The sequence below is a fragment of the Cyrtonyx montezumae genome, unplaced genomic scaffold (genome assembly GCF_038088225.1).
Source record: "Cyrtonyx montezumae isolate F1298 unplaced genomic scaffold, pur_monq_1.0 scaffold_17, whole genome shotgun sequence".
NCBI lineage: Eukaryota > Metazoa > Chordata > Aves > Galliformes > Odontophoridae > Cyrtonyx > Cyrtonyx montezumae.
The window spans coordinates 28262139-28289652 of NW_027071903.1; the positions used below are offsets into that span (position 1 = coordinate 28262139).

At 42.6% G+C, this 27514-nt stretch overlaps 1 protein-coding gene across 2 annotated transcripts in view; it reads right to left on the minus strand.

Moving 5' to 3' along the window:
- Positions 1 to 1611: 1611 nt before the first annotated feature.
- Positions 1612 to 27514, minus strand: part of CEMIP (cell migration inducing hyaluronidase 1) — a 100050-nt gene continuing 74147 nt past the window's right edge. For both annotated transcript variants that reach the window (XM_065733967.1, XM_065733966.1), the window contains 16 exons: positions 23094 to 23299; positions 19711 to 19780; positions 18707 to 18835; positions 17906 to 17991; positions 14465 to 14596; positions 12767 to 12802; positions 12529 to 12684; positions 11109 to 11289; positions 9389 to 9604; positions 8288 to 8499; positions 7650 to 7835; positions 6744 to 6948; positions 6011 to 6097; positions 5628 to 5785; positions 3831 to 3931; positions 1612 to 3219 (listed from right to left, as the gene is read on the minus strand). In XM_065733967.1, coding sequence (XP_065590039.1) covers positions 3092 to 3219; positions 3831 to 3931; positions 5628 to 5785; positions 6011 to 6097; positions 6744 to 6948; positions 7650 to 7835; positions 8288 to 8499; positions 9389 to 9604; positions 11109 to 11289; positions 12529 to 12684; positions 12767 to 12802; positions 14465 to 14596; positions 17906 to 17991; positions 18707 to 18835; positions 19711 to 19780; positions 23094 to 23299 — 2289 coding nt within the window. In that variant the 3' untranslated portion in view covers positions 1612 to 3091. The remainder of the gene's footprint in view (positions 3220 to 3830; positions 3932 to 5627; positions 5786 to 6010; positions 6098 to 6743; positions 6949 to 7649; positions 7836 to 8287; positions 8500 to 9388; positions 9605 to 11108; positions 11290 to 12528; positions 12685 to 12766; positions 12803 to 14464; positions 14597 to 17905; positions 17992 to 18706; positions 18836 to 19710; positions 19781 to 23093; positions 23300 to 27514) is intronic.

A 27514-nucleotide genomic window follows, 5' to 3' on the forward strand; every position in this document is an offset into this window, starting at 1 on the left:
TCTAAGAAAATGTACAAAACACTATACATCTAACCCGAAAAAGGACCAGCTATTTCGGCGACAGGTAAAACAAGCACTTGAACAGAATGCAAAAGAAAAATAAAACACCCAAACATTCAAACAAACATCTGAACATCAACAAAAAAATCCAATCAAAAAATCACTGACAAAGGCAACTGGGTGGGCAGAGATGGGAACATTTCTAGTAATAAAACCTTATAAAGAGGATCATTGCAGCTGGTGCAGGGACTGTTAGAAGGACATACAAAGTACAAGCAGCCGGTTAATTCACTAGTCAAAATGTGCACCTGCAGTTTCTACAACAGTCGAAGATCAGAAAGTAATCATATGGCACAAAACTGTTGCTGAGCAGTGATGGCATCAGGCTAAGCTGCGTCTTCAGAGTAACCCACTGACCATCCGTTCATGTCAGTGGGAGCCCTTTGCATTTCACAGGAGTGTCTGCCCCATTACACTGCTACAATGCTCCATTATCCCTCAGGCTTACAGACTGCAGTGATCCTGACCTAAGTATTCACAGCATGAGACCCAGCCCTGGCTCCGAACAGGCCCCACTTGACAAGCTTTGCATGATAGAATGAGCTACATACGAGTGTTCTTCTCTTAATAAGACTATATATATATTTTATTATTTTTAAGAAGTTTTCCTAGAGCCAAGTCTTGTGATTTCACCCTGAGAATTCCAAAAATTGTAAAATCAGAAGCTACAACTCTAGCACACGTGCAGCACTCTCGCAGTAGCTGAGGAAGCCAGCTTAGGGCACCGTCCTACGGGCATCTGCACACGTACAGACTGGGAGCCTCCAGCGACCCAGGGAAGCAGTGCTTCACATAATGAGGGGTGGAGAAACAGATCCCAAACCACAGACATTCTGAACCTCGCTTTCCTGCCCATGTCAAGAGCTTATGAAGAAATGCTCATGCTTTGGTCCATCTCATGGGAGCACGTGTGCTCCACTGGTTAGAGGTGCAATCATAGGAAAGGAACTGCCACAACACAGTGAAGATGTGTAGCTAGATAAACCAGCCTGACACACCCCAGGACTTTTTTCAGTGTATTTCTCAACTTCCAGGATCTGACTCTGTTTCAGCTATCAGAGAACATCAGGTAAGTGATGTTTGGCTTAACTATAAAGGGACCTTTTCAAGGAAGAATTTGTGATTTGAGGGTGAAATTCCCCAAATCATCATAAGACATTGGGGGGAAAAAAAAAAAACCACCAGCACCTAACTTGCCCATTAATTCCAGAAACAGCTCAGATGCCTAAAACCCCAAAACAACCATGCTGCTCCTTCATTAATAAACAGGCTCTTGTTGAGAAGCAAGAGAGGGACAGGGGAAAGCTTGGATATAAGAAGATTGAAAAGAACATTTCCAGTTTCAAAACCCAGGAGAGGCTGGAAGGGAATATAGCCTACAGTGCTATCTATCTCACTTACTTCTCACAATAGCTTTGTCTTTCAGAGATACTGATCTAAAACATAGGGATAGGGCTGATAGAGTTCAGCATCAGCCCAGTCGAGTGATATGCAAAACCATTGCTCTTTCTTTCATTCTAGTTGAAAGACATTTTGGGTACTGTGGGGAAAAAAAGAGCAAAACAATTTAGTGACTGGAGTTCTAATGAAAACAGAGCAAAATGAAATACTTAGCAGCAGCAAGAATAATTTCTGTAGCAATGTGGGCAGGGAGAGACAAAGAGGGGAAACAAACCCAGATACTGGCAAAATTGACTTCCATATTTACTTAATTACTTACAAAACTTCTCTCTTACACCTCCTTATAACAGCCACAACCTCTGCGTATGCTTCTGTGCATTTCTGAGCAGCAAACAGATACATCGCTGAACACTGGAAGTGCTTAAAATATTTTACAAGACAATGCTTAATTTCCCATCTTCAGGAGATGCCTGTGCAGGACTCCTGACTCACACTGATCTGCCTTCATTACCAGCCAATGCTTTGAAGGAAGGGGGAATCAGGTACAAGACAACCAACTAGTGATGGGGATTCCCAACCTAATTCTTCAGCTATCTGGAAAGACCTCAAAGACGACTACCTCTGCTACTTTGCACTCAGATTTCATGTAGCTCTTCCACAAGGTCAAGATCCTCATGGTCCAAAGGCCAAGGACGCGGCTGGAAAGCAGCACCCAACAGACCGACCCACTCTGGAAACGTAAGGGCTGCTCAGTATTCCCAGCTGAGAATTGGAAATCTTGAACAGGATGCCCTTTTTTTGACTGTCTACCACACAACTTCTAGATTGGCCCCGAATAAATATATGGAAGGGAAAGGGCTGGAAGCATTGATTTGACAGGTCTCTCCTTCTTGACTATAGCTGCTAGTTGAAGGAAAACCTCCCATTTGAGAAACCAATATTAAAAGACCTGAAGCTACAGGAGAACCATGGTTTTCTGAGCAAGCAAAAAGATATGGATGTGTCAGTCTCTTCTCGTATGCTTGCTTCACTCCTCTCTCCTCTCTTCCACAACTACGTGCCATGTATGTACGATACAGATCCCAAAGAGCTTGATCAGTTGTCACAGAAAATTTAGGGTAAAGCCTTGTTGTCCAGTAATATTTCCTAGCATCTAAGTAGTCATTCAAATCCACACATTCCACCTTAGATATTCATCCAGGCTTTCAGTTGGCTGGTTACTCCAGGGGGAAAAAAAAGTGTTTGGACAAGTTAGAGTCTGGTACAAACAACAATCCTCAGTGGCCTTTAGCCCTAGAGCTCACCTTTCCAGAGACAACATGCCATGGGCATGCTTATAAAACCAGCAGCTTGCAAATCAAGTCAAACCTTACTTAGTGACACGAGCATCAACATCAATGGAAATCAACTGGCAAAGTGCCGACGATCACGGAACGTGTGCTGATCACAGAGGAATGCATTTCCTTCACATGAGGCCACTTTAGCTACGCACAGTAAGATTTCTTTTTTGAACAACAACAACAACAAAATGCTACACTTCTGGAGCACACTGTAATGTGCCTGTCATGAGCAGTCAGTAGTCCGTCCCACTGGGGCAGTGCTGGCAGCCAGAAGGAGAAGCTTTGCGTCCTCATAACTTCATTTTCTTCACCACAGGAATTGGCAGTGCTTGGTAGATTTTAGCTGAGTCCTCATTAGTGACCAGCTTCACCCAGACGGGACGGAAGCTGCCTTTGAATCCAACAAAAGCCATTTTTTCTGCAAATCAGAGCAGATACATTAGGAGTGTGTCAGGGCTGCAAATAGAGACACCCACATGTGTGGCTATAACCGGACTGCTGGACTGATGAGGTGCTTGGGAGCACAAATGCACCTACAAATGTCGCTGATAATGTGTTACTGAGGTATTAAGGAAATATTTTCCTTATCAGGTTTAATTAAAACTGTCTACATAACTTCTGTACTTCCATTAATTAACAATAGCCACTGTGTGATACATAGCAGAGAAGAAAGAGACCAGGAATGCCCCTACAGAGCTGTCCCTTGAAGCTATCATTGTTTGCATATACTCAGGATAAAAAAGGTTTGTTGTTAGAGCTGACCAGAGCTACCTGGAAGAATAATGTACTAGTGCCATTTGTGATGCTTTGAAATCAAGACACTTGATTTTTGCAGTAAATCTACTGCACTTGACACTGCAGTAGGTACAACCCTTCCCACTCAGTAAATGCCTGCTGCCAGGATGTCTGAGCACATTCTGATTGGACAGGCAAGGCAAAGTGTAGAAGCCCAGAAAAGGTGCCTCTATGGGAACGACATAGGGGAATAATCAAAGAGGTTTTACAACTGTGTTTTTTAGAAGCAGTTACCTTTTAAACTAAAATCTTTTTCTGCCCCAAGTTTCTCCAGTACTTTAGTCCATGGTCCTCTTGAAATAAATCTTCCTTTAGATGTCACCAGCACTATAGAGCTGAAGGAAACAAAGCCATTTATAAATAGGTGAGGAGTTAGGAAACATTCCTTGCTTGTCTGGCTTGAGCTCTGATAACTCCAGTATGTGTGACCCAAAGTCACCTATGAGCTGCAGTGCTGTCTGCTTTAATGGCTTTTGTCAGTGCTGACAGCTTAGTCATAAGGTCACTTTTCCAATAGTGCAAACAAAACCTATTAGGAAGCAGACTGAATTTGATTTTTTTTCCCTTACTTTAATTTTTTTTTGTTGTTGTTATTATTGGTGAAACTTTTGCTATGACATTTAGTAAGGCTTGGATGGCATTCTTGCTCAGCTCTTAATTAAATGTGTGGTAGAATAATTGAATACCTGCCTAGATGAAATAATTTCACTCCACCTTGCAGGTTTCCATGACTGAATGGTGCTCACTTGCAGCTGCATGGCACCTCTCTGCAAATGGATTAAAGAAGTTTCACGGTCATAGCTGAAGTCTTTGCCTGATGAGATTGGAAAGGCCGGCAGGGGGAGGGCTGGGAAAGCTTTTGGTTAAAGGAGAATGCTTTGAGCTTTCAGCCCTCGAAAAGACATTCAGCTGAATGATACCCAAGGTGCTGGCTATTTTGCATCCAGTTCCTCCAGTCCTAATCCTAGTCCCAATCCAGTTCTAACACTCATCAAGATAAAACAATGGTGCTCAGCTAGACTTAAATGTGACTCAGTCCTGTGAAGTAAGAAAGAAGCCAAGCAGCAGGCTTTAGCCAGGAGTGAGACAGGACTTTTCTGCTGAGAATGATGGCCTTTAGGAAATGTCCTTTTTCTCTTTGTTTAATGAAAGAAAAGTGCGTAACTAGCATGTTTTTCTGCAGTAACCACTGGACGTGGGTTTTGCAACCTTTAGGATTATTTAAAATATCTTTTCCTGTTGACAAGCTTGGTACCGTGATGAAACTTCCCCCATGTCTGTAGAATAAATCCTTGAACGCCATCAATCTGCCCACCAGGTGGCTCATCAGCAAAGCAATCACATTTGTACTAAATGTTATGTACTGGTTTTGAAGTCAAAACAGATTTAGTAACAAGGAAATGTATTAATTTCCCATAGCACTCTAGAAACCACTGTAGGAATAACCCCACTGGATAAAGGATTTCTGATGTTGTTTCCTTCACTATTCTAGTAGACAAACCCACTGTCCTCCAGAATGCAAGAGCATTTGTTGGGTAATTACCACCCACCTGAAAAACTCCACATTTCTGGAAGCCCATACTTTAAAAAATGAAGTACAGAGGTACCTTAGGTATGGGTAGGGAACACATGCAAAGAGGAATGTATTTTATTAGGGGATTTTCAGCTATTTGAGAAAGTGTGCAGGCAGTAAGAAAATGTAAACTGTACACATCTGTACCAATATGTGCTCAGGTTTATTTCTGAACTTAAGCCTTCTCTTATCTCTAACCCACAGCATAAGTGTGGATCTGCAGTTTATTAATCAAATGTAGCTCTGCAGCTTACTGGGGGCTCAATCAGTTCCTAAATCACACGCCCTGCATCCACTGCTGCCTGCACACCCTGCTCACATTTGGACTCGTATTTGGGAGGTACAAAAGCACACTGTTAGCTCAGTCAGTTTAGTCCATGTTAGGTGACCAAAACCACAAAAAGATGTGTTGCACAGCATTATTTTACACTATGCCTTACCAACACCAAATTACTCACTGATTTTTGATGTTGTTGACATAATTTTCTATCTGTGCTGGGATTCCTTGTAGAATTGAATTTTTGAATGTTACTCGATCAACTACTTTCCCATGATGCCCATCAATCACTATCAGTTGAATACCCTCTTCAGTGAGGAAATACCTTACACCATCAACCTGTGGGAGCAGGGAAGGAATAGTATTAGTTTACTGTAGAAACATAAAAGCAAAATAATCATCCCTAAGAAGCACTAATAGCTTTAAATCAGGTTACTGCTCATTACATCAAAGGGCAGAATTCCAGATATCTGAGGTCAAGCTGACCTACTTTTTCTTTTTATTTATAAAATACAAAGGAAAAGTGACTCCAATCCATAACATATACTGAGAAGACCCATTTACCTCAGTGTATGCATAGTCATCCTTTAGGTGGAAGTACTGTTTCTTATAAGTTTCTATTTTCACTTCCAGTAGGTGGTCCTTTGTTTTCTGTTTGGAAAAGAAAAGAGAAAGAGAGAGAGAGAGAAAGGAGTTTTTACGGAGGGTGTCCATTACCTGAGTGCTGCAGTTTCAGTAAACATTGTGAACCTCAAAATTCAGTCAAGAAGAAAGATACATAACGAGCTGTGACTTGCCAAATGCATTCTTAATGAGACTCCTTTTCCCCTCAGAATCAGACTGGACAGATCTTAGGAGACACAGCATTGTGCAAAATCCTTTATATGGAGGAGGCACTCAGCTGTGCAGCCCCCCGTCTTCTGCTGTTGTCCCTATAGCCTGGAGGAGCTGGAGGCCAGGAAAAACAACTTGCATCTCTCCAGCATCACATTCCCCGGACCAAGCTCTCTTCCTGCTCACCACTACTTATCCTAAAATTGTAAGCAAAGCACTTCCCAACAGAGACTCAAAAGACTGAGTATTTAACTTCAGCTGAGGTCTTGAATTGCCCCACCCTTCAAAGACCTGCATACTTGGCACTTGCAAGAATCTGTTTCATACAGTTTCTCACGTCTGATACATTTCATATAATTAGGCATGGGATATACTGAACCCATTACAAAGTCTTTCCGTGACTAGAGGAACAATGTGTGCTAGAACAACAGATAATTTTGTGATAGGAAATCAACTACTTTACCAGCTGTGCACTAGATAGCTTCTTAGGCATGGGCACTTCTACTACAGGCGTCTCGATGTACTTGGGATAGGCCATGGCTTGACAGTCACTGACACCAGCGGTCTTTGGAATCATAGCTTTGATCCTTATTCGTTCACAGCCTTTGACAGAGCAGAAAGCAAATTTGTCCTTCTCATTTTGAGCTTTAAGTTTCAGAAACAGCAACCTGTGTGTAGGGGAGAAAAGTGAAGAACATCAGTGCAAAAAGAGAGTAAGTTTCAGTGGACTCCTGCCTAATACTTTGCAATAATGTATGTTGAAAACCCTCAGTGCGGGTTTCAGTTTATAACACTAAACGTGTCATATATATTTAAAAGGATGCCTGCATCTCAAAAATGTTTTGGGAAGGTCAGGAAACCTGAGAGAGATTAGCTGACATCTGAACTCCCTTCGAGCTCTATTTTATAACGTTCCTTTACACAGAAATACGTAGTTTGTATTTTAGATCTCTTCCTTTAGATCTCTTCCACATTTTTTTTTTAATTCTGTAAAATAAAACAACAGACTTCACTCTCTTAGTTATTGTACATCTCTGTCTTAGGAATTATTAGTGGTTGCAGTTTAAAACAAAACAGGTTGGGTGTGTCTCCAGTTCAGTACTATGGTCTGCACTTTACTTTTCTGTTTTTTTTTCCTAATTTGTATTCACTTAGCAAAGCATTTCCCAGAGGAACTGGCAGGACAGCACAGCACAGCCTTCAAATGACTGGCAGCCATGGGAGTCCCAGGAAAATTAAATGCTGGTTACATTCCCAGAAAGAATTTCTGGTTTTGTTGTGATCCCAACTAATGGCAGTAGCCAAACAGCTCAGAATTCCAGCAGCTTTCTCAAAAGAGTGTCCAGATCATCAACGGCCAATTCCTTACCCAGTGTCCTCATCCCAGTAATAGTATCCTTTGCTAGGATATCTGTACTCCAGTTTCTCCATTTGAGAGACTCTATAGAAGGTTCCAGTTTTGTACGTTTTCTTCAAGAGACGATTGTGGACATCTGAGAGAATGGAAAATGTTGTCCCTTTAGGATAACAAAACCCTACTTGGATCCAGTCGTTCCTGAAATAGCAAAGACCCAGGTTGTAACAAGTTGACACATTGCTATTATTTTCATGTGCATGTTAAAAGCCAAACTAAATAATTCACTCCAAAATGTAACCTACTTTTTTCCTGGACAGTTAAAATTTTAGTGGTTTGGGATCAATCAGTGCAATGTAAATTAGACATAACATCTCTAGGTTGGCTAAGCATGGGGGTCAGATCTGCTCCTGACTTCCATGCACCGGGAATGAATTATCTAGGCTTCTAAAGATGAACTGTGTTATCTTCCAGGGCTTCCCTAGGGAGCAAACAGGAATCTGAGATGTCAAATGAAAAGATGGTGAACTCAATGGACTTCCTGGAACAACTATGTTCATTCTGGAAGAGTTCACATGGCAATGACCTCACCTGTTAAAAATGTACAGTTACATTATTGAGCTGGAATGCTGGAATTCAGTTGGATCACTCACTTGTTAAAGTTGATGAGCCATATGGTCAGCTCTTCAGGGGCTGTCTTGTCCCAGTGAATGGTGTAGCCTTTCCTCAGAGTTATAACTGGCTGATATTGCTGGTAATGAGTGCTTTTGCTCAAAGCCCCTTCCAACAATAGTGGGTGATTGTGGTAGTCATTTTTTATTATTTTCATTTTGAGGTTGGCTGGCTTGTAGGCTTGAATGTATATCTAGATGAGAAAAGATAATCAAGTGTTTAATGAATTACAGTAAAACATTAAAGGCTCAGCTACTCAATATCTGTGAACTTGTGTGAGGTCTGTTACTTCAGCACTGACCTGTACGGCATACACTTAAAACCTGTATATTCCATTTCATCAGCTTCTTTTTTTAACAAAATAGACCGTTCTGGTGTTTGTTTGCTTTTCAATAAAAATAAAATGTGAGGAAAAAACAATATTATTTCCCTATTTGGAGTTTGTCAGTCAAGGCCTCAGATAGGCCTGCAGTAGATCTATAGTATTTCACAGAATTAATGGCAAACAGTGGCTGTGGGACATCTGACTTGTGTTAAACAAGGGCCCTTCTGTCTGGGTTTAAGAAGGAAAACCAGCCCGGTGGTTACTGCTTGACTTCAGTGACATTACGCTGGAAGAGCAACACTCAACACCGAAGACCAAAAAACAAGTGCTACTCAACAGAGAAAAGCAAGAGCTCCCTCCAGACAGTAAGGCGAGAGCTCACGTGGTGGGAAGAATGGTTTGGTGGTTACTCAACGGGATGATGAATGACTATGAGAGCTGAAGGCTAGTTTTGACTCCTCAGCACACTTACCATAGTACTGTGGGCAGCACTTCCCTCTTGGAGAGAGGGGAAATAACCCTTCCCTACCCAGTAGCTGGTAGATTTATGAATATCAATCTGTTAGTGCTTGTGGAGTAAAAGTTGTTTCAGGCCAAAGTATCCAAATCAAAGCACAAGATCCTTGTGTTCAAAACCACCTGTGCACACATGCGGTTAAACCCTGAGCACCCTGTAGAAAGTGCATTTCTGGAAGTCATGCTTTAAAATGCCAAGATAATTGAAGTGATAATGATACTGCAAATTAAGAAGTTTTACCTGTGCATAGTGTCCACTGCAGATAGAACCTCGCCAGTCAGGCACATCAATGCAATCTGGGTGTTTGATTAACCAATTATCTTCTTTTATCAAGTATGAGCCTGGATATTCAGACACGGAACCATCTACATCATGAAAAACAGATGTTTTATCACCATCCATATCCAGATCATTGAACCAGGGTCCAGGTTCTCCAAAGAAGACCCTTGAAGTGATCTAAAGAAAACAGTGAGACACATTCATGTCACCAAAAAGAAATGAATCACAGTACAAAGAGAAGGACAGCTACGGTCACAGAAATAGGTCGACAGACTGATTTTATGACAAGAAATATCATTGAGTCTGAGTGCAAACTAACACATGAAGAAATCAGTGTATGCACTAACATCATCATTCTTCAAACAGCCACAGATTTTTGGCTGCTCAGCATGGCGCACTGCAGACCTGATGTTCAATGGCACTGAAGCTCCATGCCTCCAGATGAAGTTTGGAGTTGCAGGTGTTTTGAGATGACATTTACATGCTAATAAAGCCCTTGACTTCTGAAACGTAGCATCTGAAGATGAAAGCACCAAAATCATTTTCAATTGATTTGGTCTTGTTTGTCAGCAGAAACATCAGCGTCCTTTGGTACAGGACTGTTAGGTTTTCCTCTCCTTTACCTGCATGATGCCTCTTTGTTAAGTCTGAAGTTAGCATAGAGCTGGGTCATGCTCCTTAAAGGTGTGTCTGATTTGTCAGACAGAGCAGACAGACTTTCCCGCTGACCTCGGTGGAAAGGCTGAAACAACTAGGATTGCAGCTGTAGCAATGAGAAGGTTTGTTTTAAAATTCTGGAGGAAGGTTCAGGAGACAGAGCAATTTCACTAGGGCCACTTCACTCATTGTCTGTTAATATATTTTTAAGGTTCCAAAGCCACATAAACTCATAATGACGCTGGGAAAAGTCAGCGACCTCCTTTGGGAAATGACTGCTCAGGCAATTTCTGACTGATATTTTTATCCAGCATAAATAAATGTCATGTCACCAGCCTGCTTGGTGCAACGTGAGAGAATGACAGATCAACACTTTTAGGGGAATTTTGCCTTTCCCATCCCATTTGGCATGAGAATCACCAGTCAGCACTTTTCCTGACATCCAAGCAAGTCTACTAACTTTTTGAAAGTTAAGCAACTCAAATAATTTCACTCCCAACCACTTTATTTATTTGTTTGTCATGTTTGGCAGTTGGATTTAACAGCTGCTAGAGGTGAACATAAGCAATGAGTTAGCTCATATTTGTGCAAGCAAATACAGAAAGAACTCTTAAGCACTGACCCCCAGACAAGGTTCAGACCAGCACCCAGGAGTCCATATTGTAACTCAACATTTGTCAGCCTCTTTTGGCTGGGTTCTGTTTTCATTTATGTCTGCAGAACTGTAGTCCATGTGCAGATCCTTGTCCCCGTTTTAACAGTTTCTGACACACACACAAGAATGGAAGTGATTTTCACTTGACACCACTGTGTTTTTTTATACTTTTGGTTTGCTGCAAACCAGATTTGCTTATTATTTCAACCATCCTACTTTCTCTTTCTCAGCTGCCACTCTCTGCTTCTGGCAAAGACAACGGGCAGCTCTTGCATATCTCATGTTTTCTCCAAAAGGTTGTTACACCCTCTTTGCCCATGAACCCACTTCCAAGCCAGCTGACAAGCCCTGCTGGGAAGGATAACTCACGGGGACGTCTTCAAAATGAATGTCAGTGACGTTGTTGTTGGGGCAGCTCTGCCAGGCATTGTTGAGCCTGAAGGCCAGGGCACTCGTGTGCCGGCCGTCCAGGGCAGCAAATTTGCGGAAGGTGCAGTTCTGGACATTGATTGGGCCATCGTAGAACTGAATCCCTCGAATGGGAAAATTCCTAAAACACATTGGAAGGAGACAGAGAAACACGGTCATGAGATGAGCATGAGGTCAAAAACGTATTCTGAATGTGGACAGTCCTACAGCACCTGATTATCAGCAGTTATTTTTCACAGCCACGAGGAAGGCTCCTGAGTTACTGTTTTGGAAGAGAAGGGATTTCCCTGCTTTTTAGGTCTGTGAAGTCTTCTTCACCTTGCAAGTTCATCTCAAGTTCTCTCATGCCTGAGATTAATTGTCCTTATTTAATCTCCGTTCCACACAGGAAAGAACTTAGAGCAATGCCAAGGCACTGACCTAAAAATGAGTAAATTCACGTTTGCCATCACAAATAAGTTCTGCAGCACTGAAATCTGAAACTCCTCAGATCGGTACAGTCTCCTTGGGCATGTCCCAGCACATATTTCTCCAACTGGGGGAGAAACAGTGTAACTCAAATGCAGTAAAAATGAATTTGAAAACAGGGAAAAATCTCACTGATAGGATTGAAAATAATTGAGGGGACACAAACTCATGAAACTAATTAAGAACCTTTTCTGATAGAAGCTGCAAGGTAAAGATGACACTGTTTTAATATCAATTAATTGAATGGGATGTTTAAACTCCTTAAGAGGAGAAGATGTTCTATATTTCACTCATAATAAACCAATTTGATCCCTTGCTCATATGAATGGTGCCAAATTCACAGCTCTGCTGCTGTGAGTTTTGGCACACATCACACACAGTGATACATGTCCACTTATTTATGTGGGAAGTATAATTAGAAGGAGAGTCTCAGTAGATTGGCTTTGTCATTATCACTATGGTTAATAAAAACCTGCTGCATCACTACCAGCAAGCAAAGCTGAGACACACAGTGTGGCAGAAAAACATCAGCGGAGCTGTTTGGTGCCTGTAGAGATACTGTTAAGATAACTACGCTTTCAGGAACAACAGCAAAACAATACTTCACATGCAAACCAATCTGTAGGACTAAAGAAGAGACCACACGCAAAGTTCTCTGGATGTTTTCAAATTATTTAGTGAAGGAATCAAATTACTGTAGCACAGCTGTAATAGTAACGGTAGTGCTGAGCTCTATAACTTCATCTGGGCTAGGACTTTGGGATTGAGAGGCATGGAACCAAATCCATTGTGTGCAAGTAGCAAAACCAAACTGCTGAAGAAACCAAACTGTGCTGGAGTTGTTATTGAGAGTGGAAACAGTGAGTGTGATGATGTACTGAGCTGAACTTACGGGCCGATGGGCAGGGTCCTGCCTCTGTGATCCAGGCCGCCAGGTCCCCAGATCTCATTGTCCATTGTCTCCGTGCCAAGGTTTCCACTCTCACCAACAAACAAGCTGTTCTTGATTTCTTGCTTTGACCCATCATCATGAGGGAATGTCCCACCACTAGAAGGGAAAGGGCTGGAGATGAAAGGCTGTTCACACCATCCCCATACCCCAGGCTGAGCACTAGCTGCGTGACACTCACCTTGCCAGGGTCAGCCCAATGCCGTTGTCTGCAAATCTGCCAAGAGAAGAGAGGATCTTCAGAAGGGTTTTCTTTGTTCAATCATGTCAGTATACAACCACTGAGGTAGAGGTCAGATGAGTTCAATTACTGAGCAGTGATCACAGGAAAATTCATTATTTTTCATGCTTGTCCCTTTTTGGAAGACATTTTTTGGCACATCTTTTAGTACGTGTTGGTCACATGAAGCAGTATATGTGCACCTGATGGCTCCAAGTGCGAGTTACGCCTGTGATTGCTGGCCATAATTTACTTGTCTGGTAACACTTTTCCCTGTATCTAATGGCCACACACTTTTCACTGTTAGGTAAGCAGTAGAATCTTCATCTTGCCCTCCAAACAGCTTTTATTATTTAATGATATTTTGTCTTACACACACCTCTGTGCTTCCCTGTGTGCTGATCACATGCTGCTTTCATGACATCTCTCCACACATTAAAGCCGTCGGTGGAGAGCCGAGTAAATCTCAGCTCTGCCTTGTCCTGCGCCTGTCTCTAGGTGGCAGTCCATCACACAACATCGCCTTCCCTTTAACATCTGCGGCCCCATAAAACGTACGCTGCATGCCATATTAACATTTGTTTTGTTAATGCAATACATAAGTCTTACTGTAGCAACAGAAACGGAAATTACTGTGGCCATAAAGACAATTACAGTTTACAAGCTGCTTCCTTGAATTCCGATACACCCATAAGATTGCTACTGGTAGCTCATAAAGCAAGGTAACGCACTCAGGATGTTGGTACCCTCTGTCTGTGGCACTCAGCAACACGAACTCTACATGGCATGCAAGCGGCCTGCAAAGACGTCTCTTGCTGGCTATGGCATCCGCTAAGCATCCCTGGTTCATAAGCTCACAGGAAGCACAAGCAGGATGGCTCAGGGTCACGTTTCAGAGCGTTCTGCCACAGTCTCTCACTCTCCAATCTGACAGGTTGCTAGAGCCAGCCCACAAGGTTTGGGTCACTCTGAGGTAAGGCAGCCCTGCCAGCAATTGGACACCAGATAATGGTGAGGCAGATACCCGTGGCACAGTTATCACAATACGCTCCTGTAAAGTAGCTTTTTCCTTTTTCTCCTCTTTCTTCTTTGTGGTTGATATCAAGAACTTGGCTCAGCAGAATAAAATGCAGAACATCATCTGTTTTCCACTGCAAAAGAAATATCTGTTCTGACCAGTGCAGGAAATGGCCTTCAAAGAGCACAAGAAACATGTGCTTAGTTTCTCTGCCTTGCTGCTGTGATGCATAGTTTCATGTCTGCCCCATCACTACCAGCTTATTCAGCGTAACAGCCAACCACATAAAGCTGATCAGTTAACAGGCTCAGCCAGGGGAGGTGGCGGATTTTGCTGCTCTCTTTCTGAAGCGCCTCATTTTTCATGTAAAAAAGGTGCCATTATTTGCACATTAGCATTTTGAATGCTGGTCAGAATCACACACACACACACACAAAAACCCAACAATCTAAGAGATATTCAGTTCAGACAAAAACAGGTTTTCTTTGTGTAAAATAATGCCTGTGTTTACTTAACGTTTCATCTTTATTTCAATCTTGGGCATATGAAAGGTGCAAAGCAGTATAAATAGTCTGAACCACAGCTATGCTTGCCATAAACACCAGGCTGAACTCTGAGAGTTGAAATAAGGCAAAACTCACTGGCAGTTGTCCAGCCACACATCTCCGCCCCGCAGCCAGGCCCCGTGATCCTGGTTCTTGTAGGCAATAAAGCGTTCAATTATTGCAGGTTCCCTGGGCTTCAAAGGATCAGCATCTTTGTGTGGGCTGTATCTGCAAGCAGAAGGAGAGAGGAGGAACGTTGGTGAGGGAAGGCAGCCTTGCTCAGCCTACAGCCCTGCTAAACATCTGGTTTCTGCTAGCTGAGAGCAGCTCTGGGACAACAGTACATCCAAGCAGTATTTCTAGGCAAGCAGTGGTGGCCAGAGCCCTCTGCCAAGGGACAGATGGTCCAGGCGAGGCTGCTGTAAAGACCTGCTCCAAGTTTCCTTTCACCTTGCCATTACTGTGCAGCTGATATATTGCTGAAAGCATGGAAAGTTTATTATTGCTCCCAAAAGTCGGAGATATTTTTTAATCCTTTACTGTTCATAGAACCATAGAATGGCTTAGGCTGGAGGGGACCTTACAGCCCACCCAGATCCAACCCCCTGCTGTGGGTTGGTTGTTCCTCACCAGCTCAGGCTGCCCAGGGCCTCATCCAACCTGTCTTGGAGCATCTCCAGGGATGGGGCACCCACAGTTCTGGGCAGCCCAGGCCCAGGCCTCACCACTATCTGAGTAAAGAATTTCCTCCTAACACCTAACCTAAATGTTCCCTCTTTTAGTTTGAAGCCCTTTCCCCTTGTCCTGTCACTATCAGGCTGTGTAAAAATTCAGTCCCCCTCCTGCTTGTAAGCTCCCTTCAAGTACTGGAAGGCTGCAATGAGGTCTCCCCGGAGCCTCCTCTTCTCCAAGTGGAACAAGCCCAACTGTCTCAACCTTTCTTCACAGGAGAGGTGCTCCAGCCCTTTAGCACATTCCTGTTAGGCAAATACCCTTTCCACCCCTGTTTTGAGCATTCATACCTCCTAACTTTGGCTACGTTGTGGCAATGAGAATTTTTCCTCCCTGTTAAAAGGAACTAGAACATCCTGGAGAGAGGCTGAGAGCAGCTCCTCCGCTATTCCCACTGCAAATTGCTCAGGACACATAAGAGATTTACTAGCTCTGAAGTTCTCAGCGATGATGAAATACTGGCCTGACAGAGGAGAAAAGCAGACACAAATAGAAGCTGCACCAAAACGTGCCCTCTGCTGCCTTTCTGCCTCCACTCAGGCAAGAGCATCCAAGCAAGGATTTAGCACTGCTGAGCTTGGCTGACATTCACCCAGGGACTCTCCCTTCTGCTGCTGAAGGAGTAGCTCCCATCAGCTCAGCACAGCTTAGAGAACCTGACAGCTGAGCACTCAGCTCAGTGCCAGCAGCGGATGGTCCAGAGATTAAAATTCATGCCTCACCAACGGGTAGTGAGACCAAGCTGCCAAATTGCTAACAGATATTCAATAGCTCTTTGCTCTGCTTAATAAGCCATCGTATCAATCTAAAACTGAGCATTGGGCTGAGAGGGCTCCAGTAAATGAATATTACTTTGGCAGCTTCATCACTATGAATTTGCTTTCAGGGAGAGATTTCACATCAGCCCTTGTGAGCTCCCCAGACATTGTTAAATACAGATATTTTGAGATAGATTCCAGTTTCATTCACATCCATGAGCATCTGGAATAACACTATGGGGTATAGACTTTTGCTCAGATATTGATACTTAATGCTGTAACTGAATGCAGAATAATCTCTCCAGCTTTGTAACTGCCCAACCTACGTCCAAGTCTGCCCTGGCCAGAGTAGCTATAATCACTTAATCAGTCTTTTGGTCTCAACAAGTGAAAAGTGGAAAGCAGTACAAATAATCTGAGCTGCAGCCCATACTGCTAGGTAATCATCAAGCACAAACATGACTGCATATTGAATTGCTTGGCTTCCAGGGGTCATTCCTGCCTTGTAGGGCAAGGGACAAATTGCCTTTTGTAATCCCTTACAGTGCCTGTGGCAACCAGCAGTTTCCCAAGGCACGCGTTCAGCTGTCTGAAGAAGCAGCATCAAGTTCTCAAGAGAATTCAGAGGTATTTGCAGAGAAGGTTGTGGGTTTTTTGTTTTGTTTTGTTTTTGTGGGGGTTTTTTGTTTGTTTGTTTTTTGTTTTAGGGATAGGGTTTTTTTATTCAGTTAATTATTTCAATTAATTTGGCATTAAAATCATGTCAATAATATTCATTTTTGAAATTCTTTTAGCATCAGCTGTGGGATGGTGCTCTGGGTTGACACAGAGCACAGGATGAGTTCCCTGGAGAAGATGCTGAACCCACCTGGCACAGTGCTTTCCCAGTGCATAACCAGCAGTGTGGGCAACCTGCACCCCAGAGATGGAAACGAGAAAGAAAAACTGAACAGCCCCTTCCTGAGCAGTAATGTTTCTCTTCCCTGTTTGGTTTCTTCTGTCAAGACACCAAGCTGTGAGAAAAATTCATCTGAGTGCCATGGGAGGCACCAGAGTCAGGACAGAAAACTGCAACTTCAGGGCATTTAAGTCCTTTTCTCTCCCTGGGGTTGGTAACTATGTTAAGAGCCAGACTGAGCCTCTAACGAGATAAAAGGTACAAGTGCAGCCCCTATGCTGGTACACTTTGCCCGCAAAAAAAAACTTTGTTTACATCAGCCTCCCCATGAGGGGTCTGCTTTGGGGAAAAGTGGGACTTCTCAGGAGCCACCTCTGGGTTAAGTCTGCTGATACAGACAATTCGCTCTGTAAAGAGGTTTTCTGCATTACTAAGTGAGTCTGTTATGTCACATAGAGGCTACACACAGCTCCAGGGATGAAGGGTCACACCATTCATTGAACTGTCTATCACTGCAGTGTCTGATTTGGAACTAGAGAGAAATTGGAGAATCAAAGTGCAAGCTCTCCTGTTGAACTGTTCCCTGTTCAAGCAGGTCCTGAAGGAATGGAGGAGATCAACAGCATTCCCCGGAAGTTCTTTCATTTCCTGTTTGTGGGAAACACGCTGCAAGTTCTACCCAGCAGAGCTGCTGGCCAGACAGCATTTAATTTTCTCCCTCATTTGCCAAAATAATCAATAGAATACCCTAGAGCAGATGTAATATCCATGCCCGCTTAGCTCCAAGCTGAAGAGCAAATACAACGACGAGAAGATGCAGTGCTGAGGGGTCCTTTATGACATGCAATGGGTAGACGAAGTTAGAAAGTGATAAATCACCACAGAGGCACTGTCACTAGAGGTTCAAGAGCCATGGGGATGTGGCACTGAGGGACATGGTCAGTGGGAATGCTGCGGATGTCTGGGTGGTTGGACTGGGTGATCTTAGTGGTCTTTTCCAACAGTAGTGATTCTACGATTCCTATGAAATTTAAGTGAAATCCTTTCCTTAATAACTGCCCCTATCAGCTTCTGTGGGAGCAACATCATAGCTCTCAATCAGTGCTAAAAAGAAGTCCTTTCCAAACCAAACTTTGCAGAACACTTTACCTCCCAGAAATGAGTGTCAGAATGGGCCTTTTGTCCTTGGCTGAGGCAGGAGTGGTTTTAACACCATTATCAATGATCATTCCAGCCTGAAAGAAAATGGAAATGTAATATTAAGGTTTATTTACATATCTACAGTTCTTTCTACTTCCAAGTTCGGCCTCCAATTGTCCTAAGCCAAAGAATATTGCACAATCCTAGTAACTGCTTCCGTTAATAACATATGAAACAGAGCATTGTCAGTAATATCAGGAAATTAGGTGCATGTACCACCCCAAACTGCTCAAAATTTCCCAAAACCGTAGCTCTCTTCTAAATGTATCCCCATAAACCTAAACACACTGCTGCAGCCTCAGGACCAGCAGTCCTCACCGCAGCACCACACACAGCGTGCTGAGGGCAAACAGGGGAAGAGCAAGAGAAGGCAATCAGACACAGTGGCTGTATTTATTCTTTTAGAAGCCGCTTGGTTAATTGCTACCATTGGCAGTTGAGCTCTATAATTAGACAAGCTGCCAATAGATGCTCCTGTAGGCACTATTTTGGGAAAGCAGGAGGGAAGAATGAGCAGAGCACAGCCAAGCAGGGGGAAGAGCGTTGGTGCCCAGGAGCCAAGAGGATGCTGGCTGGCTCAGAGTGCTGCCACACCAGCATGCAAGCTGCTCTATCTGCAGATACAAACAAGTCTGCATGAACTTCTAGTGAAACAGAAAGCACAGGCATTAATAGCTTGCAGATCCAAAGAGCTGGAACGAGAAAGTGATGTGTTTTTGACGGCAGCATTCCAGTTGCGTGCAGACTCACTCGGTAGTTGGAATGTGCGCGGTTGTTGGAAAATCTCCCCATCGGCATGTGCTCCGAGTAGCCGGGGGAATACATGCCCGCCGAGGGCCCCGTTGGCACGTGGTGCAGAACAAACCAAAAGCCTGTTTCCTGAGAAAAAGAAACGACATCTGAGCCTTCGCTTGAACCTCTATGCTGGTCTGCATTAGCCCAAGGATTTATCAGTAAATCCTCAAGACATAAGCCAGAAGATTTCGGGACAAATCACAGCTAGCAGCACTGACCTGTCTAACGATGCTCAGCAAGAGCACTGAACTCACACACGTATTTACAGTCACACTCCTGTGCAGCAACATCAGGATGCTTTAATTTCAACTGTGGCATCTATTTTGAAGTTATAAGAATTTTCTGATTCATAACACACACATACACTGACGCCCTCCCATCCGTGCATGTGCGAATCTGTACACTCAGATCCACTTTTATTTAGCGATCTAAAAATGTACTTAGAAACTTGAACTTAGGCAATGAGGCTCCGAAATCTTGGAAATACCGAATCTCTTTGTTTAAGGCTTGGTTTGCTTGTTTGTTTATTTGTCTTAGTAGAAAATTAAAAGCTCCCAGTGTGACTAAGGATTTCTGTGGAATTAGTGTTAGTGCTGACTGAAATTTCAGGGCAGCGTTACTGTACTGCGATCAACAGAATCATTGCCAAAGATTTCACTGGGGCCACGCAGTCAGATTTATTTCATTTATTCAGGCTGCACACTGTGCGAAGGCTGGGAATTTTTGTTAAAGCTGTCCAGCCCTAGAAACAGCAAGTGTGGAGAAAGAAGAAGGATGGAGCAAAGGGAAAAACATTACCTTTTATTGGCGGCACTAACCACATTAATATGTGGTTAGTCCCTATCTAGCAGTTTCAAAAATGCCTGAGTAACAGAAGCAGGTTTTGTTCCAGCAAGAGCCTCAGCCTTGCAGGGCCCTCATCTCTGAATTGTTACCAAATAAGAAACTTCTGTACTCACTTCAGACCCCGCAGCTGCACAGTTTATAAGGTTGTTGTGTGGGTTGGCTATCCAAAAGGTGGATACAGCACTGCAGATGAGGAAAACAAAGAATGAGGTGAAAATGACACTTTGAGCACTCGCCAGAATCACAGCTCAACTCCTCACGGTACAGGCATGGCTGATAAGACCCCTGATAAGGGGTCTTGCCCAGGGGCAAAGGGGCTGTTTTTTTTCTTTCTCTTCTCATACCACATTTGTCCTTTGTGGTTTGACAGAGAACATGGCCTTATCTCTTAAACCCCCTGAGTATTAAATGAGGAATTTCTATTGCAATTCCAAGCCTGCTATGAAGCTGTCAGATGTCAGTCATGTTTTACGATAAGGTAAATATGTTGTTGCACAAGCTACAGAAAAGCATTTGCCCCCAATTAAGCCCTCGGGTTCATTAGAGGTTTGTTTAATCAAGGGACCCAATGAATTACCTCTAAAGGCTTTCCAAGTACACCCTAGCACCTGCTTTTACACAGAGCTGCTGTGATTCATTAACTTTATTTGCTCCCACCCCACTATGCATTGCATTTCTTCTGGGACAAAGGGACTCCATTTGCCTAATGCACATAAAAAGACTCTTAATTGAGAGATTCCCATCAAGGAGGAAAGATCTATCTATCACTGTCCATCTGATGACATACAGTAATCATTAACCAGCAGGCACTTGAACTTTGGGAGTGAAACATCCAGGAGATATGCAGCTTGCTCCCTAAATTTGCTGGGTGGGATTCACCCTCCTGAAGGAGATCAATCTACCTAGCCCTTACGTCTCTTTTGTGAAGGATTTCAAGGAGGGTTTATATTCCAAAGGAATTTGCTGGTCTAAGGGCAACATTTGGTTCATGTGACTGCATCATGAAAAGATACGGGGTTCAACTAGAAAGAAAATCTTCAGGTTATTGATAGACTCCCTCCTAATGCACAGGCAAGGGCCTTGAACCCTCTGTATTTCTCAGTGACCTGTCTCAACCCAGCCCCGTTCCTCAGAGCCATGTGGATTGGACATGTTACTGTGTCATTTGGCACAATCCTATTGTCTTAATTACTGGCAGCAGCTGCCTGCCTGCCTCTTCCAAGCCAACAGAGCCACAGCTGGCACTCATCCCTCATCCCTGTGCTGAGTGCCTTGGCTGCTGCCCATGGGGATGGCGTGGGTTGATGTGCGGGGCAACCATGGTGTATTCATTCACTAACGGGCTGGATGAGCACAGTGCAAAACAAGGGTTTTATCTGTTCAGTCTTAATTCTTTTATAAAGGGAGACGTGGCAGATCAAAGTACAGTAGGACTTTTTCATTAGACCTTTGCATATCATTCCTAGTGCTTTTTTTTTCTGTAATAATATTTCAAATGACACGAAACACATCTCTCTGATTATTAAGTGAAATTATGTGGAAAATGAGAACAATGGCCGATTAACTCTTGTTTTATGAATGGATACATTAAGTGTCATTTATAAACAAACACAGATGTGAAAGAAAGCACTGCATGAATTTCATCTCTTTCTCTTGCCAAAGTAAAAAGCTAAAAATATGTTTCTCTGGACCAAACCCCAGTTAGTTCTGAGGACAGAATGGGTGATACTGACAGAGTCTTAGCAGCCTAGGAGTATTTTTAAATGAAAGGAAGCACCCAAAGTTTTTTAGCTGTAATTAGGCATCAATCAGCTTCTCACTGTCTCATTCTGAAGACAGAGGTCTGACTCTGAAGACTAAGGACTTAATTTAGTAGTTGGGTAGAGATAGTGATAGGAGGATGGTTGGACTAGATGATCTTATAGGTCCTTTCCAACCTTATGAACTTATGAACTTATGAACTTTCTAATTGGCTTCTTGTTGGTCAGAAATTAACTCTTTTTAGTGTGTTTTTTTTCCCCCTCAAATTACAGCAAAAGAAAACTAAAGAAAAATCTGAGCAACCATTCTCCCAGCAGCATCAATACAGCAACAGTGCTCTGTTGTCTCAAGACAGAACTTCACTGTGGAGGAACTTCCCTTTTCTTGCACAACAGTCCTGCTGTCAAGCTTTGATGATCACCATCAATTTAAAGCTGTTAAATGCAAACTTGATGTCCACATGTTTGCTCCAGATAGTTTGCTGTACTCCCTGGATTACAGTTGGGAATCTGCTTTGCTAGATGTTAACTACACAGGTTTCACTCTACGAGTTTACTGCTCTCTCAAAAAGAGATGGGAGGAAGGGAGAAGAACAAGAAAGCTAATGAGATATGAAACATGCACTGAAATGAGAAGGTTCCCCAAGCAACCAGTAATAAATCACATTCCTAGGTTGTACACCTTGACTTTGAAGTAAGAAAACAGCTGGAAAATCAGGGAAAAAATGGCTAGAACAGACTTGAGGAGGCCAATGAGTCCATGCTCTGTCTTATGATAGTGTCACACACTACAACAGCAGCATTCGTTACTGACGTTTCTCTAACCTGTGCTTAAAAGTTGGTACTAACAAAGAACCCATGAATTCCAGTAAGAGCAAATTCTAATGCTTAACTATGTGGCTAAGCTGGTCATGCCTCTTCCATACTTCATTTGATTATTTTTTTCTACAGGCAACAGAACTGCAAAAAGGACTTGTAAAATCCCTTCTCATTGCAAATGCTTCTATAATCCTCATCTAAATCTCAGTTGGCAGATCTGAAAGGACACTTAGAGGAAAGGATCTTGCAAAAGGGAGATGAAGGGCATTCAGTATATTTCAAGTTTAATACTGAAAAATAGATGTTTTGGGAAGTTCTCATGGAAACATTTTCATGAGCTTATGCATAGACACTATTAGTGATCCAACAGGCATATACACTCTTTGATGTTCTATTGCCAAGCCCTTATTCTGTGCTAAACTGCATTTATTACCCCATTTTTTTCTATTTTAATTCTTCATGGTTTGGGTAAACTGTCAACGGATGCATAATGCCAATCCTGTATCATTAAACAATATCTGTTCTCTGCAGATAACGGCTTTAGAATAAATGGGAATATTTTCATAATCAACTATCATTCCACATGGGCACTCATGTCAGAATCCAGCCCGTTCTAGGAACTTTCTATTGAACCACTGTGACTCCTGAATGTGCAGGGCATAATCCTGTTTCGAAGGAGATTTGCAATAACATCTTAAATAACAATCATCACAATTGATGATGAAAATGAAAATTACAGCCTAGGTGTGTAGGCAACTAAATAACACAGGCAGAAAGATCCTGAAGAGACTGCTCTACCAAACTTCTGGAACATGCAGCCAAGACTTGTAAAGGTGACAACATAATTATACATTCATAATGTTATTGTGGGTAAATCCTGCAAAAATAGAAATAAGAAAAGGAGGGCTCCCACTCACCTACAGTCTTGCCTGGGTTTAGGGATGTACCCTGGGTAAGCACCCTCTGTGATCAGCTTGCACATCCTGCTGTCACGGTCAGAAGGGAGCAGAGTGCTGGGTTTAACAAGCAGACCAAGGCAGTGATCAAATGTGTTGCGCTCTTCTGGTCCATCCTCCGTAAAGAAACAATGGCCCAGTGCATCATAACCCACAACATCTTTCACCTGCAGGTACAAAACAAAGGTCAAGTTTCCCCCTTCAGCCACTACATATTAAGAAGATACTTCAATAGTACCCCGGTACCCTCTTGAGCTCAGGGTGTACAAGTAAAAGTAAAAGAAAGATCACTTTATACTCTTAAGAGCCCATAGCATAAGCAATAACTACAACATCTACATTCAGCTAGAATTTGTTTTCTTCTCAAAATTTAAATTCAACTAGAATTTGTTATCACCTAGGGATGTTAGTTCCATTCTTTTTTCTATCTACAAAATCAGAGGCAATCTTAGCATGAGACTGGAAGAAACATGGGGTGCAGAAGTGAATGAAGGATGCCGGATGTTCAGATTACATCTGGGCTCATTCATCTTCACATAGAGTTACACAAGCAGCTACATAAAATACATCTGAAAAATGCAGCTGAGCTGAAAAAATATTTTTTCAGGCTATCAGAGAGGTGGCAAGTCTTTTTTTCCAGACAGGCTCACTTGTTTTAGCTTTGACCTGATCCTTTTTTCCAAGCTGCTGACAGAAGCTTTACTTGACCCTGAGACAAATCAGCTGGTGTTAATCAGTGCTGTTCTGGTTTTGGTTTGAACGGTGTTAACATCAGAATACTATTGTGTTGGACAGAACAATAGCCACCACCTCACTAGAGGATCTGAAAAAACAATTTCAGGAGCAGATATGTGAAGTCAAAGCCTAAAGCTAGGACTGGCTGGGAAACAACAGCCCTCAAACAGTGTCCAACAAGTCAGTTAGTAGATATATCTGGGATATGGAAAATGAATTTCAAGTCTCCATTGGCCAAGAGAAATGCTGTCTGTCCTGGGGTCTCTCCTGAGACTGAGATTCTTCTGTCATCTACATGCCTCATCTTGAGGCCAGGAGAACCAATTTCAAATCAAATCCCAAGACTAGTACTGAAATGATTACAAAAATGCTTTCACTTAAGAGAGAATACTTTGCTTGCCAAATCTCTTGCAAGCTTACATTTGCACACACATCTATTATGTATCATCCATGCTCCAGTGTAAATACTAAAATCTCTGAACGTAAGTCACCACAGTAAATTAAACAGAGTTAAAATGACCTGCAAAGTGGTACATTCCACTAAATTACTTCACTAAAATTTACTGCTAACTTCTCTAATTTAACTAGATGACAGCTTTTGCAAGGTCGAGGCTTCTTTATTTAGGCATAAACAGTATGTACTACATTAAACCATCCCTCCCTGGATACATGAGCTGTCTCAGCCTTGCAATTAGAAAGATTTATGGGATAGGAGAACATTTCATTAGAGTGACCTCTTTTCAGATGAAGATTTCCAACATGTAGAGGATATCTTTCAATCTCAGGGTTGTTAAAAAATTGCAGACAGCCACCAAAGACAATTAGTTTTCTCTCGCACAACAGTAACACTGGAAAGACACGTAAGTAATGGTGCTGCGACATTTAGATGATGGAAATGGCTTCCTAAGAGAAACATTAGCCACATGGTAGAGTCATTTATCTCTCCAATCAGCACAGTGCTGCACCAGGACTAGGATCTGAAAGCCTGTGCCCACTGTGCTGTTCATGGGAAGTAATGTCGCAGGAGAATATCTCTCCCAGTTTGTTGAGAGAGGAGTGAAGAAAGAGGAATGTGCACTGGCAGAAGGGCTCAGAGCCAACAAACCCAGTGTTGTCCTAACTCATCCCTGAAAGCCCACAGAATAACACAGAGTTATCAGCCAGGGACCTGGTCCCTACTGTATCTGTCACCCTTCATTTGATAAATTACTTTCCCCATCTCACCTCCCGCTCAGCTCTGACTTTGTTTCCTGTGTGTTTTTCATGCTTGAGCCCAGCACTCAAGTGCTTGGATAGCAAAAGAACTGCATGTTCCAAAGGATTTTTTCCAAAGGACTTGATTTTGGATTAAAACCTTCTTAGTGGTCTGTAATCTTACCCTAACCATGAGTAATTTATGGCCAGATAATGCCCTCCATGGCAAAACAACCACTGTGCAGTACAGCTGGATTACTAAAATCAGATACCACTGAAGTAGTCACATAGCCCAACCGCTTACTCTGTGAAGTACAGCTCTCCCCTGGATCCTGACAGAGTGTTTATTGACCTTCATTTAATTTGTTGCACTAATGAGAGTTTCTATTTTAGGTTGCTCACTGTACAGAGTGGGAATCAGAGTAGTTTGATCCCAGGGATTGCAGTGGCGTAACTAGGTGGTTTTATGGCCAACGTATTAAAGAAAACATAGGGTAATTATTGGAATTGTCAATAACTATGCTGAGAATTTCTACAGATTTGTTTCCAGAAGGACCCCCCGTGCTTCCCAGTGAATGTGGATTTGCAGACAAGCACAGAAAAACTCACTGAGGGAAGTGAGATACTATTGGGATAGGGACTTTCGGCAATACTGTGCAGGCCCACAGAAAAACAGTTCTGCCATCAGGAATAAATAGATACTCTTAAAAGCTTTTGCACAGGTACCTAACTGCAGTCATGTGAGAAACCCCTCGGAAATCAATGGCCTACAGTTCAGTGCATCCTTAAATGCTACGCTATGCTGAGGTTTAACAGTTCATCTAGATGGTTTGCATGGCTATTTACAAAGTGAGGTTTGTGTACATCATCAAGGTATTTTTTCCCTAAGAAAAGCATGTTTTGGATCACCCTGACCTCAGAGGAAATGAATATTACCTGAGGGAAGAAGGAGCTGTTGGCTATCTGCACAAATGGTGCTCATGCATGTAGAAACAGGTAGTGTTGCCCAAGTCAGAAGATAGCAGGCAGATAGGAAATACACAGAATAACTATAGAACCATGTGAGTGCCTGTGAGCAGAAGGAATAGGAAAGGAAGGGAAATGGAATCAGAAAGCGGATGAGGAGATTGCAGTGGGATCACCTGAAGAATCAAGGCTTGGAGCTGCTAACTGCAGATGTCTATCTGAGCGATGAAACACCCTTTAAGTGATGAAACCTATGGAGTACCTGTTCTCTGATGAAACTGAACAGATTGTTTTACTTCACCATGGCTTTCAATTCAGCCATTAGCAATAACTGACTGATTAGAACAAAAAATAGGTTAAATGTAGAGTTTAGTATTCATGTATTTTGATAAATTATGATCAGCAGAGATTAAATTCTTAACAGTTCAGAATTTACATCCTAAAATCTCAGATTTCTCTAGTGTGCCTTCTCCTGAAGGCAAATCACAGTCATGTGGGAACAGTGGCTGTTGAGTTATAGCAAGAGAGAAAGCTGTTTTCATCATCTGCCTCAGTCTGTCTGAATTTCATCATGTCATTGTGGCTGAAAAACACGAGCACGTGGATCCCTCTGCCATGCATCCCCCAAAGCACAGTTGTCACTTGGAGAAAGCAGAAGAGACAGAACTATTTCCAAATACTCTATACAAATCTATTTAACTGACTGGTACAAAAAATATGAGGCACCGGGTGTTTGGTTTGGCAACTATTAATGAACAAGGAATTGAGATCTCACGTCAGATTGATAAGCAGGACTGTAGCTGGTCTAATGGCTGTGCAACCTCTGTGTACCCAGACAGTGTGTTAACAGTGCCATTGGTAAGATCTTCTGTAGCACACAAATCCTGAAACAGTGCCCTTCTACTCTGCACATTCATTGCATGCTCAGCCCCTGTGTTGGTGACTTTGGTCCCATATGACCCAAATGTCTTTTATATATGTATATAGGATATATATATATATATATCTTTTTCCCCACAAGATGAGTTCAGTCTGTACGTTTCATGTTATAAACTTAGAAGGACAGAGATCAGAAGCAAGGACTCACAAAGAGAACGTAAAAGCCATTCCACTTCTGGAACTGCAATTTCAATGCCCTTTCTTTAACTTCTGTGCATTTTAATTATGTCTGTGACTTCCACTGCTGCCACTTTTGGAGGCAGTAGCCTTCATTCCTTGCCAAAAGAAAGATTTTGTATTTGAACTGATACTTGGACAGTCCAACTTGATGTTTATACCACAACTTTAATATCTCAGCTCTGGGGATAGATATCTTTATACTTCCTGAATGCAAGTAATGCTTTCTCCTTCTGTTTGTTTTCATGAGTGGAGCTGACTGGATATCTAGTTTCAGGAACAGCATTCAGAATGTTTTGGATCTTGGTTTCCTCACCATCACCAGGTGGGTGCTGGGGAAAATACCCTATCCAAAATTCCTGGTGTGGTTG